Source organism: Microcaecilia unicolor, chromosome 1 (assembly GCF_901765095.1).
Source record: "Microcaecilia unicolor chromosome 1, aMicUni1.1, whole genome shotgun sequence".
Lineage (NCBI taxonomy): Eukaryota > Metazoa > Chordata > Amphibia > Gymnophiona > Siphonopidae > Microcaecilia > Microcaecilia unicolor.
Window position 1 is genome coordinate 395686558 of NC_044031.1, and position 16473 is coordinate 395703030.

A 16473-nucleotide genomic window follows, 5' to 3' on the forward strand; every position below is an offset into this window, starting at 1 on the left:
CGAAAGGTTTTAGCTAGTAAGCAATACAAATGCAAAACGTCACAAATGGCAGAATTGAGAGAGCACCTTTCTAATAACAAGTCCCGTATTCAGCTTCGGCAGTGAGTGTGTTGAAACTCAGGCCATGGTGTTTAGGGGCCCTCTTATCAAAGCCTAATGAGCGCTAAATTCTAAGAAGTCTATAGGTATATAATGGGCTTTTTAGCACTTAGCACATGCTGATGTTAGCACGCACCAAGCTTGATCTAAGCTTTAGGAAAAGGGTCTCTTAATAAAACAACAACAACAAAAAAGCCTATATAGCAGCACTGAATATCTGAATAAGGCTATAGCACAGAATATATGTTTCAAAGTGCTCACTGCTGGCAGCTGTGTACAGTGGCAATATATAGCTGCTCTCTGTATATCTAAGTGGTTTAATGTAGGATTTCTATCCTAAGTTAAACCACGTATCTCTATGGCTAATGGCTGAATATCACCATTGTATAGACGGAACACCCATGACTTCTTCCTGTGTCTCAGGGGCTGGTTGTGCAAAAGGGCATGGTAATGTGGATCAGAAGTGCAGGAAGGCATGGTAATGTGAACTGGGGTGTGGGGGAGGTGCTGCTGTGACAAGTGTGATGGGGAGAACAGTACTGCCACACCACAACCATTATCCTGAGATGGTAAGTTTTTGCTGCACTAGCAACAGTCAGGAGAGCTAGCAGATGGTAAAAACTCTCAGGGTTGGCTCAAGGGATTATGGGGCCCTGAGTCAGCTTACATCTGTGACCACTCCTCCACCGCATCGCTTCCTTTCCCGCTGTGGGTTCAGCCGTTCTCTCCCCCTCCACACTCTGCTCCCTGCGAGTCAGGCATCACTGCTCTTGTCTCCTTCCCTCCTCCTGTAACCGTAAGTTTGAGTTAACAGTAGCAACAGCAGTATTCTCAGGCTGTCTTTGGCCAGGCCCTGGGTCTTCCCTCTGCCATGTCCCACTTCCTCTGATGCAATTTCCTGTGGGCAGGATGCTGGAGCGAAGGAGGGCAGAGATGCTGGACCCACGGGGAGAGTGTGTGTGGAAGGGGGAGAGAGACCTAGACATGGGGACTGGGGAGAGTTGGGGAGAGGCAATGTTGTGAAGGAAAGAGGGAGAGATGCCAGACCCTTGGGAAGGAAAGGGAAGAAAAAGCTTAACAATTAGACTAGTTGACGTTTGAGAATTGGGGATATTAGCACCCTTTATCACCAGTGCGCTGAGCCCGTGCATCACCTGGTCCAATGGTTAAGCTGGTTGTGACAGAAGTGTGTTTTAAACCTGTAAAATTGCCTTTATTAACTTGAAGTGCATTTCTCTAGTTTGGCCAGCAAGTGGTGCATGTTTTGTATTAAAGCTGTTATAGAAAAGTGCATGCCCTCTTTTAGTTTCACTTAGTGAAGAAGTGAATCTACAATACTGTGAGCAGTATACTTTTAAAACTTGTTGACTGAGCTGTGGCCTGAAGTTTGAAATTACCCAACGGTTGTTGCTGGCTGTTGCTTCAATCTTAGCCCGGGAGAAAAGAGAGACAGATCTCTTTGCTGAGGCTTGGTGAATTATATGCCCTCATTTCCCCAGGTACTTTCTAGGAAGTAAGCAAATGTTTAGTTAGCGTTATAATTGATCCATAATTCAGTTACTTGTTGTTGTTTGCTGATTGCATGTTTTTTTTGTTCATTGTTCCAGTGTGACAATAAACCTATTTAGTTTGTTGACTCTGCCTGTCTGGACTGATAAAGAATCCTGGTGGGTTTGTGTGTTGGGTCTGTGAGTGCTTTCTAGGAACTGGGGGACCACTGGGAGTATGGCTCCAGTAACCTGGAAATCACTGGGGATAATTTGAGAGCGGGAGACTCACCCAGAGGCAGTTGTGATCCAGTCGGTGGGAGGAGGGTGCTAGTGTGGAGCACAAGTGGCAGGTTCAGGCTGACCTGAGCTGAACTGGGGATAGACCCTCTAAGTGGCCGTGGGGTAACCCCAGGCGAGTGGCTAGGTGTTTCGTGACACCGGTCCTGAAGAGTGATGTACTAGTTGTCACAGCCACACTAAGACCTGGCCTAATCCTGTATTAGGCAGCTAATGTGATGTTTTTACTGCAAAGTCCCCTGATTTAGCACAGTAAACTAGACTGTGCCTGGTAATGCAACTTAGTAAAAGGGCCCCTAAATGCCTCTCTAGGGCAGGGAGAGGTGTTTTTAAACATTATACTCTGGAAGCATTATACTCTGGAAGCACTGTAAAGGTAATATGGCGCATCCTCCTGTATGAATGCATTAAAGCTGTAATCCTAGACTAGGGACCATGCTTCAGGAACTTGGCAATTCCAAACTCCAGCCATTATTTGTCACCATCATGTAATGAGTAAGACACTTTTCCTTCTCCATAGCACAGCCAGTCTGGGGAGCTGAAGCTTAGCTCAAACCCAGATCTTTCACTCAGCACATCACACTTGTACTAAGCCACATCTAATCCATGCTTATGGTTATTGGGTTGACATTTCCAGGAAAACGTTCCTTGGTGATTGTTTTAAATTTAAAAATTTCATACAGTAAAACCTTTAATCAAAGGTGTTCTCTTATGTATTTCTAAATTTCTACAACATTAAGCAGATTTCATTTTCCATAGATAATTGTTGCTAATAGCAGTAGCTTCTTCCTCGGGCATTCCCTGATAAACAGTGGCTTTCCTGATGTCTGCTCTTCCTTACCAAGCTGTTGTCTGTTGGGGAATGCTTGATCAGATGGTCTTTATGCAAGTAGATTTCTAATTCAGCTGTGCACTTGACTTCAAAAAGTAACCAAATAACCAATTACTAAATTATTGGTGTAATTGGTATTAGCTGCCACCTTGTGGCACAATAGTAGAAAACCATCCTAAAGAGAGTGATCTGTTTAAACAATATGAAATGCTGTGCTGGAGCATATATGCATATATTGAACCTAATGAGTGATCTCTATGGTTTGCTTGGGTATTTTTCTTGTCTGGGTTTTATCTGTTGGCTATCAGAAGCACCTTTTCTCTGATACTTATGGCGAAACTGGCAGCAGCAGCCCCAGTGAAAAAAGCTGGATCCTGGAACATCAGAAGAGATCATTATCAAAATCTGCGGACTACAGCCGGAGGAAGCCGAGGACACGAAGTAAACTGAAAGGTAAGCTTGATCTATATTTATACTGCAGCTGTCAAAACTTGCAAGCAGTACAATTCACTTAAAAAGAAACTTTATTATGCTGATGAGTCCAAGCTGTGCTTTTATGTTTATTTTTCCCCCTCAGTTTTACCATTGTCATCTGAAAGCAGTCCGGAGGAGCATAAGAAAAACGAAGTAAGTCCTTTTCTTCATTGTTTGAGATAAATACTAGTCATAAAATATTTTGTTTAGTTTACAAGAAAAGGCTTATGAAATCTTTATATGCGAGTCTGACTGTCCTAAGAACTATTGACACATCCAGCAACATATCAGTTTTTGCCGAAATACACAGAGAATGGGACAGGGACAAACTTTGTTCCAGTGTCATTCTCTACTTTGAAGGCTGTTAATCAATTGGGCAGTTATTTATGTTTGAGCGATGCAGACAATGTTTTGATTTTTTTGGAAAAACAAGCGAAAACATTGGCCACAACTGGCAAAATTTGCATGGGGGCTTCTGTGCATTCCTACTACCAGCACATCTTTTAAGAAGACATTTTCTATTGCAGGAAGAACTAGACTGAATCGAGATCGTTGATGACTTATATTTCATCCACAGATTAAAAAATCATAACAGTGCTTCGTAGAGCTTATTTGTCCCCCACTAGGGCATACAGAACAGTTTGTATTTTGTACCCCTGGACATTTTAACAGGGTAGATTAGGATTCCTTGGGGTAGTAGGTCTGCTATTGCTGGGGTTGGAAGGGTAGATGGTGGGTGAAGACTGGTTATAATTGCTCCTTATTGTTTTCTATTTGTGATTTATAAAGAACAGCTGCACAGAATATTCCTTTTTTATACTTTTAATAAAAAGATTTAAATATAAAATCATAAGTGTTTGAGACTTCTGCAGATGAGGACAGAGCCCACGGGAACGGGAACAGAGCCTGCGGGGACAAACTTTGTCCCTGTGTCATTCTCTAGTACACATAAAGCTTAGGTGCATATTTAGAAATGCTGCATGTGTACTTGCAGAAAATATATAAGCCACATATATACTTGGGTAAATATGTTGCTGTTGATATTCAGTGCCTATATAGCTTTCTTATAGGTTTAACTTGGACACTCCAGGTAATACCTGTAATACCTGGTTTTGGCACATTTGAGCCAAACATGTAAGCTAGATGTAAATATGCTGAATATTGGTACCTATACATCTAGAGCAGTTCTTCTCATCTCTCTCCTAAAGGCATACTTAGCCAGTCAGGGTTTCAGGATTACCACAATGAATATGCATGAGATTTGTATAAGGTAGATCTGATAAATGCAGATTTCATTCATATGTATTCTTTGTGGTGAACCTGACTTGGCTGGTTGTGCCTCTAGGAGAGGGTTGCAAAGTACTGGTATAGACTGTGTGCTTACTTTGGACTGCCCTCGGAATGCTGTGCTCTTATTCCTTATCGTCCCACCAGACCTGTCCAGATGCTTGGGTTTGTGCTGTCCTGCTATCAGGTGGAGGCTGAGAACTGAGCTATGATGTCATCACTTAAGAACCTTGTGCAACTCCATGGCTAGTCAGTATTTCTCAGTCTCCAACAGGTATTAGGCTTTCCTGTGCAAAATCAGGTGGCCTGGTAGGATTTTATTTCACTTTCCTTTGGTCTGTCATGTTTAAAAAAAAAAAAAAAAAAATTTAAGGGTGTAGAAACTGGGTGTACCAGGTCCCTCTCCCCAACTAACTCTTTTCTTAAAGGGTTAGGTTTTTCTTGTGCCTAAGACTTTTTCCTTAGGGGAAAACCTTGAGTGCCCAATTTTTATTGCTGCCCAACAGACACTTTGACTAATAGTTGCATGTATTAGTTCTTCTTTGGTCTTTATTTACCCACTGTGGTTTACCTGGTGGAAAAAAAGGCTGCTCTGGAAAGGCTTTGTTTTTGTCTTTGTTGTTTTTTCTTTGTCAGTTTAGCCTCCATGCACGGTTGCTGGTGTTTTTTCACCATGGCAGCACTACATGATAAAAACAAGCACTGTTCTGTTTGTGGGGCATGAAGGTTGGATACAAGAAAAGCAAGCGCAGGGCTGCAGCAGCCTTCAGGCGTGCGCTGTTAGCTCTGCCAGTCTTCTGCCGCCGGAATGGGAAGCTGACGTCAGCTGGGGGGGGGGGGGGGGAGACAGAGGACTGGCAGAGCCGACAGCACATGCCTGAAGGCTGCTGTGGCCCCGCACTTGCTTTTCTTGTTCTTTTGCCGTGGCTGCTGCTGCTTGTCGGGAGAAGCAGCTGTGGCCAGGAAACGCTGATATACTGGGTGAAATGGGAAGGAGGAAAGGGTATGGAGAAGGAGTTAGGAAGTGTTGAATGGAGAGAGGAGAAAATGAGTGGGGGCACTGAATGGAAGAGGGGTACAGAGAGAGAAATAAGTGGAACGATGGGGAGAGAAAAAGGGGACATGGAAAAGGGCAGGAGAGAGAGAAGCTGCTGGGTAGGCTCTTGATCTTGAGACGATAGCGATATGGTCAGAAGTCCCATTTTCAAGCATGCCAATCTTCCTTTTTGTGCAGACTAGAAGTCCTCCTTTCAGTCAGCTACAGCGCCCAATGCCTCCAGAGCTTCACAATGATGTGAGGCTGGTCCACTCTTTTCTCTTCCTCCTGTGGAAGGACATCTTCAGGAGTTCCTAGAGGAATGGGCCAAAATCATGTCACACCAGAGAGTTCTCCTGCCCAATCACGCCAGTGTCCTTGTTGAAAGGGAGCCATGTTGGTCAGACCACCGTAGATTCATTGCTGACACTCTGGAGCCATTTTTCCAGTTCTCCAGACCAAATGGGGACAAGGTGAATACTCCATCTACTTCATTGTCCCAAAGGTCTCAAAGGTCTAAACCGCTGCTTGAGTGTCCCGCTTTCGTACGGAGACACTAAGAGCAGTCATAGGTTTGGTTCAAGCAGGAGAATTTCTTACCACCCTTGATCTGAAGGAAGCATACTTGCATGTATCCATATGGCCACTGCATCAGAGGTTTCTACGTTTTGTGGTGCTGGACTGTCACTTCCAGTTCATGACTTTGCCCTTTGGTTTCATCCACGGCTCCAAGAATGTTTACCAAGATTATGATGGTGGTGGCATTCTTCCTTTGGCATCAGGGAATCAGAGTTCACTCGTGTCTCGACGACTGGCTCATTTGTGTGGATTATTTGTATGTTGTCTTATTCGGACAGCATAGTGGTGACTGACAAAGTTGTCTGTCTTCAGCAGTCATTGGGTTGGGCAATCAATTTTGTGAAGAACAGGCTACATCGCAGACCTGGAGTATTTGGGCATTCTATTTGACACAGTATAAGGGAGGATCTTCTTTGTGGAGCACAGGAGGTAGAAGCTGGTTCAACAGATTTCATCTTTCCAGTCAAGGCAGGCTCAGGTTCTGAGGTCAACGTCAGTGGTGATGGGCTTATATGTGGCTTTTACACATATACAGGAATCTCTTTTCAGTTGCTGGTCTGCGGTGTCACAGAAGTACTTCTGTTGATAAATCACTTGAAGTGCAGAATGCCTTATGTGACTTCATTTCTGGCGGGGGCCTCAGTCTGAGTTTTCTCTGAGAATGTGACAGCAGTTGTTTATATCAACAAGTAAGACGGGACCTGCAGTTGTCCGATGGCAGTGGAGGCAGCCTCCCTGATGAGTTGGGCGGAGAAAACTCTTCTTTACTTCTTGGTAGCTCACATCACAGGGTACATGAATGTGCAGGTGGACTTAGAGGCACTCCTTGGACTCGGGAGAATGGGAACAATCCAGTCAGGTGTCAGTTGATAGTGGACCAATAGGTTTCGCCACTTCTGGAATAGGTGGTGATGAAAAGGAATGTCAAAGTGCCCAAGTTCTTCAGCTATTGGAAAGAATCAATCTCGATGAGGATCGATATCCTACTGCAGCCCTTCACATCAATTGGTCTGCTTTTGCTGTTTGTTGGCTACTGCAGACCTGGTCTACTGTATGTCTTCCCTCCTTGGCTCATGGTAGGCCATGTGTTAAAAGGATTGTATTGCACCGGGGTCAAATAATTCTCTTGGCTGCAGAGGCAGTGGAATGCAGACCCGATTACAGGTACATGACTTACTGAAGCAAGGCCTGGTGCTCATGAAGGATCTGCACCCCTTTGGTCTTACAGCTTCATCACTGAAAGGACTTGGTTAAGACCAAAACATTATTCTGATTTGGTCATTGCTACCTTGCTTCAGGATTCAGAAATGCTCTATATCCATGGAGGGTGGGTTCGAGGGCTGGTGTGCACAGACTGTCTCTTTTCTCAGCTCAGATCGCGCACATCCTAGCATTTGTCCAAGCAGGTCTTCAAGATTGCCATTGTGTTCTCTAAAAGTTCAAGTTGCGGCTTTGGCCTGTTTCAGGGGCCGACTACAGAAGAGGTCTCTTGTGGCTCACCCAGATATCATTTGATTTTTGCAAGGAGCAGGCCGCTTGCGGTCTCCTTTTCATAGGCTGTGTCCGGAGTAGAACCTTTAATTTAGTCCTTTGGGCTCATCAGAAGCCTCTTTTTGAGCCACTCCGGAAGGCCGCCTTGAAATATCTTATGCTGAAGACAATGTTTTTGGTGGCTGTTGCATTGGCACACAGGGTTTCGGAGCTTCAGGCTCTCTTGTTGGGATCCCTTTCTTTACTTTCATAGGTGGGGTCTTCCTGTGCATGGTTCCTTCCTGTCTTCTAAAAGATGTTTCATCTCAACTAATCTGTGGAACTTTCATCCTTTTGCAGAGAGGATGAAGAGGCTCAGTATTCTTCCTTGAAGCTTCTCAATGTGCATAGAGTCCTCATGTCTTTCAAGTCCACAGTTGCTAGATAGCCAAAGGAGGCTATTGCATCAGCTTATTAGTTTGCAGGGTTGCAGGCTCCTCATGCCTTGCGGGCTCATTCTACAAGGCATACAGTGACATCCTGGTCGGAGACTACCTTACTGTGTCTGGCAGATATTTTGGAAGGTGGCAATATGGTCAATGCTGCATACCTTTGCCAATCACTACAGGGTGGACATTGTGGCATGCTCGGAAGCCAGTTATGGGGCTTCAGTCCTCGGGGCATTTGTGCCAGGATCCTACCTGCTCTAGAGATTGCTTTTGAACATCCCACAGGTTCTGGAATAGTGGGAAGCCATGTAATAAAAGGATAAATTAGGTCCTACCTGATCATTTTCTTTCCATTAGTCCTTCCCATTAGTTGAGGCCTGCCTGATATTTTTGAGATGTTTAGTCGATGCAAAGTAATGGGTCAAATAACTGTCACCTTGCATGATGTTTCCTGCATATCTCTTGTTTTCTACAAGTTGTTCAGAGATGAGAGAGGTCAACACATTTGCTCATCTGGCTAGTGTTGGGTTAGTGAGTTGTTTAAGATGGTTGTGTGTTTTCCTGAGTTTCTCCTTGTCTACATAAATATTGAGAAGCTGGATTGGATGCCATGGGGGATGTCTCAGCTCGGTTTTTCTGTTCTCTATCTCTACCTGCTGGTTGATGGACACAAGTATCCCACAGATTCTGTAATAGTGGGAAGGACTAATGCAAAGAAAATGATCAGGTAAGACCTAATTTCTCCATAGCTAAACTACATGCAAAGAAGTAGGGAAAGCATGCAGAGTCTAACTGATGGAATTCTTTCCAACCTCCCTGTGTGTGTGTGTGTGTGTTCGCATGCATGCATGCATGCATGCACATCTGTGTTTGTGTCTATTAGACACAAACTCAGGGTAAGGTATCTGAAAATTTTTGCTCACAAAGAAAAGTTTTCATTCACATTATCTTGGTCCTTAGATTGAACATTGATTTTTTTATTTATTTAGATTTTGCTCACACCTTTTCCAGTAGTAGCTCAAGGTGAGTTACATTCACATACTCTGGATATTTCTCTGTCCCAGGAGGGCTCACTATCTAAGTTTGTACCTGAAGCATTGGAGGGTTAAGTGACTTGCCCAAGATCACAAGGAGCACCAGTGGGATTTGAACTGGCCACCTCTGGATTGCAAGACTGGTGCTTTAACCACTGGGCCACTAAGTAATGCAAAAAATCCATTTTCAATTACCTCTATATATGTTAGGTTTGAGCTTAATTTCATTAACGGTTGCATGTATAAATTAATGCAAGACATAAGATGACTTTGAAGTTGTATCAAAAAGAGAAAGTCAGGGATTATCCTGTATATGAATTGGGTTAATACAATTCATAGATAAGGACAGTCCTCTTGAATGCAGTGTGTGTACTGCGGGAGTGTTTTCTCTCATGGAAAAGATCAGGGTTTAATTACGAAGCTATCATCTCATACTTGAAGATTTGGAGTTACAAATAAGCAAGTTATGCAATACTCATCAAGGATAACAGAATCCAATCTTGTCAGTGCTCAGTACAAATATGGAGCACAGATTAAAACATAGTTACATATACTATACCTTTTCAAAAATTCAACAAGGTAAAACATTTGGTGCTCATAAACTAGGCACGCCATATGATATCTTCCAAATCACATTCTTTTAGTGTATCCAAACCTTGCGGTACCCTTACTCTCTTAATTCTTGGCTTTCCTAAGTCAGGATCATTTGCGTGTTAAACTGTTTTGTACTGGAGGACTTGAAACCTTTAGACTTAACTCTTTGTGGTTTATTTTAGGCTAAATCTTCGAGACATATATCGGCCATTCCACAGAAAGAAGCAAAAACGCACACAAAAAAGCTCAGTGTTCCAGGGAAGGAGCTACCAGGCTTATCTGCATTCCTGACACCTGGAGATTCCTTCGTTAAGAGCACAGGTATGAGGCACTCTTCTTGCTGCAGAGCTAAATGGGTATGTCTCCAGGACTTCATCCAAGAGGTTGTTTCTCTAGCAAAATCATTTAATAAGGTGGTCTTGGGTGTAGTTAAGTGATGTGTTCCATTTTGCCGTAATGAAATTAACAAGCAGGGAAGGTCCAGCTTGGAGGAGGTTGTTGTTAAGTTTAGGTAACATTCATATTCTCCAAAAACATAATCGCTAGTTTTATTCTGTCACTAGTTATTCAGTTGTATTAATGAGTCACATATAAAACAGTAGCCAATTAGGTATCCTAAAGGCTTAAGTAGTTATTCTAACGCGTTCTCAAATATATCTCAGGTTACGTAAAATCAGGAAGTGATGTTTTCTATTTTATAAATATAACCAGAAGTTCTGTTGGAGGAACAGAGGACAAATTGAAGCAAAAACAAAACTCCAAACCTGGCAAGTTTGTCTAATATACCTGTACCTATTAATTTATATAAGGTGACATTTAGAGGGTAATTTCATAGTAGGGTGCTGGTTTAAGCTGACAAGTAGGTGCTTACTTAAATGCTATTTTATAAAACACATAGGTGCCTATTTGTCTTTATAAAATATTAGCATAAGTGGCAGAAATCACATCTACCTTGCAGGTGCGGACACTACCACTCTTGATCAGGTGTAAATGGTCATGCTTATGTTGTGAGTACATGAGTAGATTAGCTTATTTTATCATGCATGTGCATACTTGTGAATGCCATGCATTTGGAGAGAGATATTAGGGCTAGGTTTGTTGAATTTTTTATATATATACCAGAGGCAGATTTGGACGCATATGTGGCATATGTCCAGCTGAATACTTTGCGGGGTAGGGAGGTGGAATTATTGGAGCATCCCATTACAGGAATGGAGATCCTTATGCTATTTGCTCTATAAAGCCTGGTAAGGTGCCCGGACTGGATGGGTTCAGAATGATCTTTTATCAGCAGTTTGAACATATTTTGGTGGGTCCTCTGGTTCATCTGTTTAATTCTCTGGGAGAGGGCTCTCGGCTGCCTTATTTTATACTCCTGGCAGGGGTCACGTTTCTCCCTAAAGAGCTTAAAGACCCGGCACATTGTGGTTCATACTGCCCATTATCTTTATTGGAGGTGGATACTAAGATTTTCAGAAGAGTGTTGGCAGATCGTCTGGCACTTTGGGTACCTGGGTTAGTACATCAGGATCAGATCGGGTTTGTGAGAGGGTGTATGATGTGAGATAGCATTCGTAGAGTCTTGAATGTGTTTGATAGGGCCAGGAGGTCTGGTCAGACCATGTTTCTGCTCTGCCTGGATGCGGAGAAGGCCTTTGACCGGGTCTCCTGAGCCTTCTTGTTCCAGGTCCTGGGGAAAGTGGGCCATCTCTCAAATATATCAATGTTTGAATCAAAGGAGGTCTACAAGGCTTTCCTATATATTGCAGTGAGAAGAGGACTTGGGGAAGGAATTTAGCCTAGAGGAGTGGGACACTATTTGCCAACTGACAACATCCCTTGGTATCTCTTTAGTAGTAGTAGTGGAGAATGGCTATAAGGTCTTATTTCATTGGTATCTTACTGCTGTTAAGCTTGCCAAAATGGGTCTTATTTGGGAGGAGTTCTGTTTGTGGGGATAGGGGGACATATTAACATGTGTGATGGGATTATCACTTAGTGCAACCTTATTGGATTAAGGTATTTACCATGTCACAGATTTTGCAGGAGGACATAGAAGTAAATATTGAATTGGTTCTCCTGAACAGGCCATTACACTCTTTAGATATTTTGTCTTGGTTTCACTGCTGCTCAGGTGGCGATTGCAGCCATATGGAAATTGCCTCAGATTCCCAATTATCAGGTGGTAATGTGAAAGTTGGAACAGTGGTATAGCATGTATTGCTTGACAATGCTCTGCTGTTTTAAGATATTTTCTATTGAAAAACGTTGGGCTCTATATAATCAATGGAAGCGCAGTGTTGGACCTATAACAGCTTCTGCTTGATCGTCTACTGTGTACTGTTAGTGAAAGTTTACACAGTATTTGGGGGAGGGGGTTGCTGTTGGCAATTATCTTCTAACTGTACTAGCTAGATACACTAAAGAAACCACTGTGAATCTACTGTTGCTGGTGTACACTGCTGGACATTCAAATATATAGTAAAGGTTTGTTTAAAAAGAAAAAGGGCCCAAAATCTGCAAATGAACCAAATAATATTTCCTGTTCATCTCTACTAGTGATGCTGCCATCATCCCTCACCTTTCAGGGAGACCATGAAAGCTTAGTTACAGCTTGGACTCAACAGGAGATGCAGGTTGATTTCCCCCCCCCCCCCTTTTTTTTTTTTTGACACCTTGGTCACAATTCCAAATGTGAATTTTGGGATTGTGACCCATAGTTTGGGAAATATTGTTCTACATGCAAGCCCCAGTGCATATACATTTAAGTGCCAATTTTTCCAACCTACACACACAGCTTCAGTGAACAAACAGTAATGTTAGTTTTAGCAGTATATACATTTTAATACAGATTTAGGGGTCCTTTTAACTAAGTTGTGGTAAAAAAAATTTTTTTTTTTGCTTAGTGTATCCTAATGCGGGGCTTCCCCATGTGCTAATTACATTTTTATTGTGGCAGTAAAATAGGGCATTTTCTGTTTTCAGTTTTGAAGGCCCTGCACTAATTTTTCAATTAGCATGTGGGATTTATGAAAAAATAATGTGGGAGCACTTAATACCTCCTATATAAGTGATGATAAAGGATCCTGTGTTCAATCCACATTATCCAATTAGTGAATGCTATTAAGAATACGCTAGCTAGATAACACTTCCATGCCCATTCCTCACCCGTGTCACGTCTTTTTCTAAAAAATAAATGCAAAAAAATAATGCACAATTAGCTCACACAAACAGGGAAATTACCGTAGAACGCTTTAACGCATCCTGTGGTAAGCCTTTTTTTGATGCACTTAAGCTCATGTTAGGGCTTAGCCCACCTTAGTAAAAGGGCCCCATAGAGAAAGACATTTGATTTTTGATTTATCTTAGACCAAAAGATCTGTATCATGGGACAGAACCACAAAACATGGATAAAATACCTTAATTTACTTTTTCTTTTTGGTTTATTTTTATTTAACAGTTAATGTGGTGTTTTCTCCCACTTTATTTGTTATTGATTCTCACAGTGATGATTTTGATCAGTAGCTGCTTCAGTGCATACAGTGGTGAATCTATATTTTAAATGGCTTTGAATCTGTATTTTAAGCTTTGTTTCCTGATGGTTGAAATAAGCCTGTGGATTGGTTTTTGGGTTTTTTTTTTTTTAAGTATATGAGGGAGTGGGACTTATGTTTTGGGTTCAGGTGCATTTCTCTCAATAAGTTGTAGTTTGGCTGTTAATGGTATATGTTGAATGAATGTTGTCATTAGCATTTGGTGGTGAGTTGTGATTTGATTGGAAATCGAATTGGATATTTTTATCTCTGGTGGTTTTTTTGGGTTCATTGTCCCATTTTGCAAGACTTCTTGAATAAATACTTATTTAAAAAATATTATTATTTTTTTGATTTTAACGGTTGCTCTTCAGGATGAGGATCCGTGAGGAGTGTTCTTTTTGGTATGATTTCAGGACAGAGTTCGTTTAGGCATACATATTCTAGATAGCTAATATAAGAAGGTGACAAACAATGATAGAGTAATGTTCGTGTTTATGTTCAAGAAATTTTTATTGATGCTCAGCAGAGTACACACAACTGACCTGCTCCATATTAACATTAACATTGGTTTCATTTCATATACATCAGTGAGTCTCTCCTACTGCTTCATCAAGCTTTGTATTTGCTCCCTCCCTGTCCCTTATCCCACAGCTTTCCATCAACGTTAACTATTTACTTCAGGACATTATTAAATAAAACAGCACGTAAGGGTACATAGAAATCCATTTTGCCTAACAGAATGGCAGTATGCTACAATATTTCCAACACAGATGCCTACCTATGCCTTGTTTGTTAAAGCGGTTTCACCAATCCATTCTGTTGTGTTTTGTTGTTTCTTCAAAACAGAGCTGTTCCTCTTTTGATAAACAATTACCCTTCCCTTCCAGGCCTCTCAACCCCATTATGTCTTATACCTGCACATTTGTACTATCTACAGTCAGTGGGATTGTGCTGCCTGGATAACTTGACCACATAACCTCTTATTGGAGGTATTATTTTCAATATTTGTGATCTTCTAGTTTCTAATCTCTGATCCCTGTACATAGTCCCTTGGAATTGTCTAGTCTACCCCCCCCATCCCACCCTTCCTCCCCCTCCCCCCCCCCTTCCTTTTACCAATTCTGAGTACATTCAGGAGTCTGTTATGGCTTAGCTCTATTTAGCTTCGTGGAATACTGATCATATCTGACCTCTTGAGACTTAGAAATTCAATAATAAACTTCTCCCTCTGGGGGTCAAGGTGTCCCACAAGGGTTCCCATTGGGCCTGGAACTTCTGGCCCTGCATACTATCGAGATCTCTAATTTCACACCTGTCCACTCTCATTTGTTTTATGAGCTGCTCTCTCCACAGCTGCAGTGGTGGTTCTTCGTCCATTCTCCAATACTGTAAGATAGTCGTGATTCCAAAATACATTGCTATTCTAATGAATGCCTTAAATCCCTCCGGGGGTGCTCGTGAGTAAGTGAATACATTGAATAGTATCAGTGGATCTCGGCTGACAGTACAATTCCACATCCCCTCTATCCCTCTGAGTATCTTGCCCCAAAACCGCTCCACATATCTGCAATGCCAAAACATATGCCCTAATGTGGCGGAATTGCCCATGCATTTTGGACAATCACCACTCTCTGCAAACCCTGCCCGATAAGCTCTGTGTGTGCGTAGTAACCATCTGTATAATCTCTCTCTCTGCGGTATGGAGAGCCTCCATCTATACATTGACTTTAGAAACACTTCGCATGTGTCCACCGAGATTTCATCTCCAGACCACTCTGAAGCCAGCTTAACTATATCTAACTCCACCGTCATATCCTTTAACTGTTGATGGTGAAACCTCAGTGGCACCGGCAATTGAGCCCCCAAAGTGTAGTCCTCTGATATAACCTCCACAACATCTTCTGTTAAATCAGTCCACTCTAATGTAGCTATATAGTGTTTCAACTGATAATATGCAAAATAGTGGTTAGATGAAATCTTATATTTTCTTTGTAACTCAGGGTAGGAATACATTTTGCCTTCTTCATTCATTACATGTGTGAGGTACACTATTCCCTTCATGGCCCATTGATCAAATACGCTTTTCCCCTGACCTGGTGGGAAGGCCGGGTTATTACAGATAGACAGCCACGGGGATACTCTGGCCGAAAAGAAATGGCACCGGCATAGCCATCGCCATGTTTCCCTTAAGGCCCGTAGTACAGGATGTATTTTATATGCGTCTTTAGGTAGAGCCCCTCCAGTGTGCAGTAAGTGACTAAAGTGTATTTCTGGGAATCTAGAAGTCTCCATTTCTGTTAGAGAAAACTCTGAGGACCCCCTGTACCAGTCATTGATGTGCCTCATGGAGCAGGCGATCGTCATGAACTTGATATTCAACAGGCCCATGCCCCCCCCTTCCCGGGCCGACGCAATCAGCTGATATGAAATTCTTGGCCTCCTCCCTCACCATAGATAGGTTTGCACCATCCGCCTTATCCTTTCCTCATCTTTACGTTTCAGGAATAAGAGCAGTTGCTGAAACACATAAAGCCACCTTGGTACAATTATCATGTTAAATAGTGCTATTTTACCCCACAATGTGAGGGGTAATTCTCTCCATATGGCCAATTTACTTCTGGTCATCTCCAGCAATGGGTCAATGTTATCCCGGTACAGGGAGCCCCCGGTTCTGGAGAGATACACTCCCAAATATTTCATTTTGGAATCCACCCACTTTATGGGAAACTCCCCCTTCCAATGGGTGCGTGTATCATCATCTATTGGTAAAGCCCCTGACTTATCATAATTGAGGGTAAATCTTGAGAATCGGCCGTACTCTTCTATGACCTCCAGGGCCGCCGGGAGGGACCCCTGGGGTTCCGTGAGAATTAAAAGAATATCGTCTGCATAAGCCAAGGCTCGGATCTCACGATCTGCTGTCCATACCCCCTTAATCTCTGCCGCCGAATTCAGTATCCTTAACAAGGGCTCCAACGCTAAATCAAACAGAGGGGAAAGGGGGCAACCCTGCCTTGTTCCCCGTTCCACCGGAAATCTTTGCGACATTCCGCCATTGACCATTACATATGCAAACATGTTTGTGTATAAGGCTTTGATGGCCTGCTGTGTCTCACTGGGGAACCCCACCCAATCTATTATTTCAAAAAGGAAGTTCCAATCCACTCTATCAAAAGCATTGGCGGCATCCAAGCTCACCACCAGTCCAGGGATATGTTGGTAGCGATTGTGGGCTATTGCCATCAGTGCCCTCCGTACATGGAGCATTGAATGCCTCCCTGGAATGAAACCCACCT

The 16473-nt window shown here is 42.7% G+C and overlaps 1 protein-coding gene across 1 annotated transcript in view; it reads left to right on the top strand.

The window, feature by feature from the left end:
• SYCP2L (synaptonemal complex protein 2 like) overlaps positions 1 to 16473 on the top strand; it is a 331807-nt gene that overhangs the window by 196989 nt on the left and 118345 nt on the right. Inside the window, 3 exon segments of the mRNA XM_030210982.1 lie at positions 3027 to 3171; positions 3296 to 3345; positions 9824 to 9962. Of these exon segments, the coding sequence (XP_030066842.1) occupies positions 3027 to 3171; positions 3296 to 3345; positions 9824 to 9962 (334 nt within the window).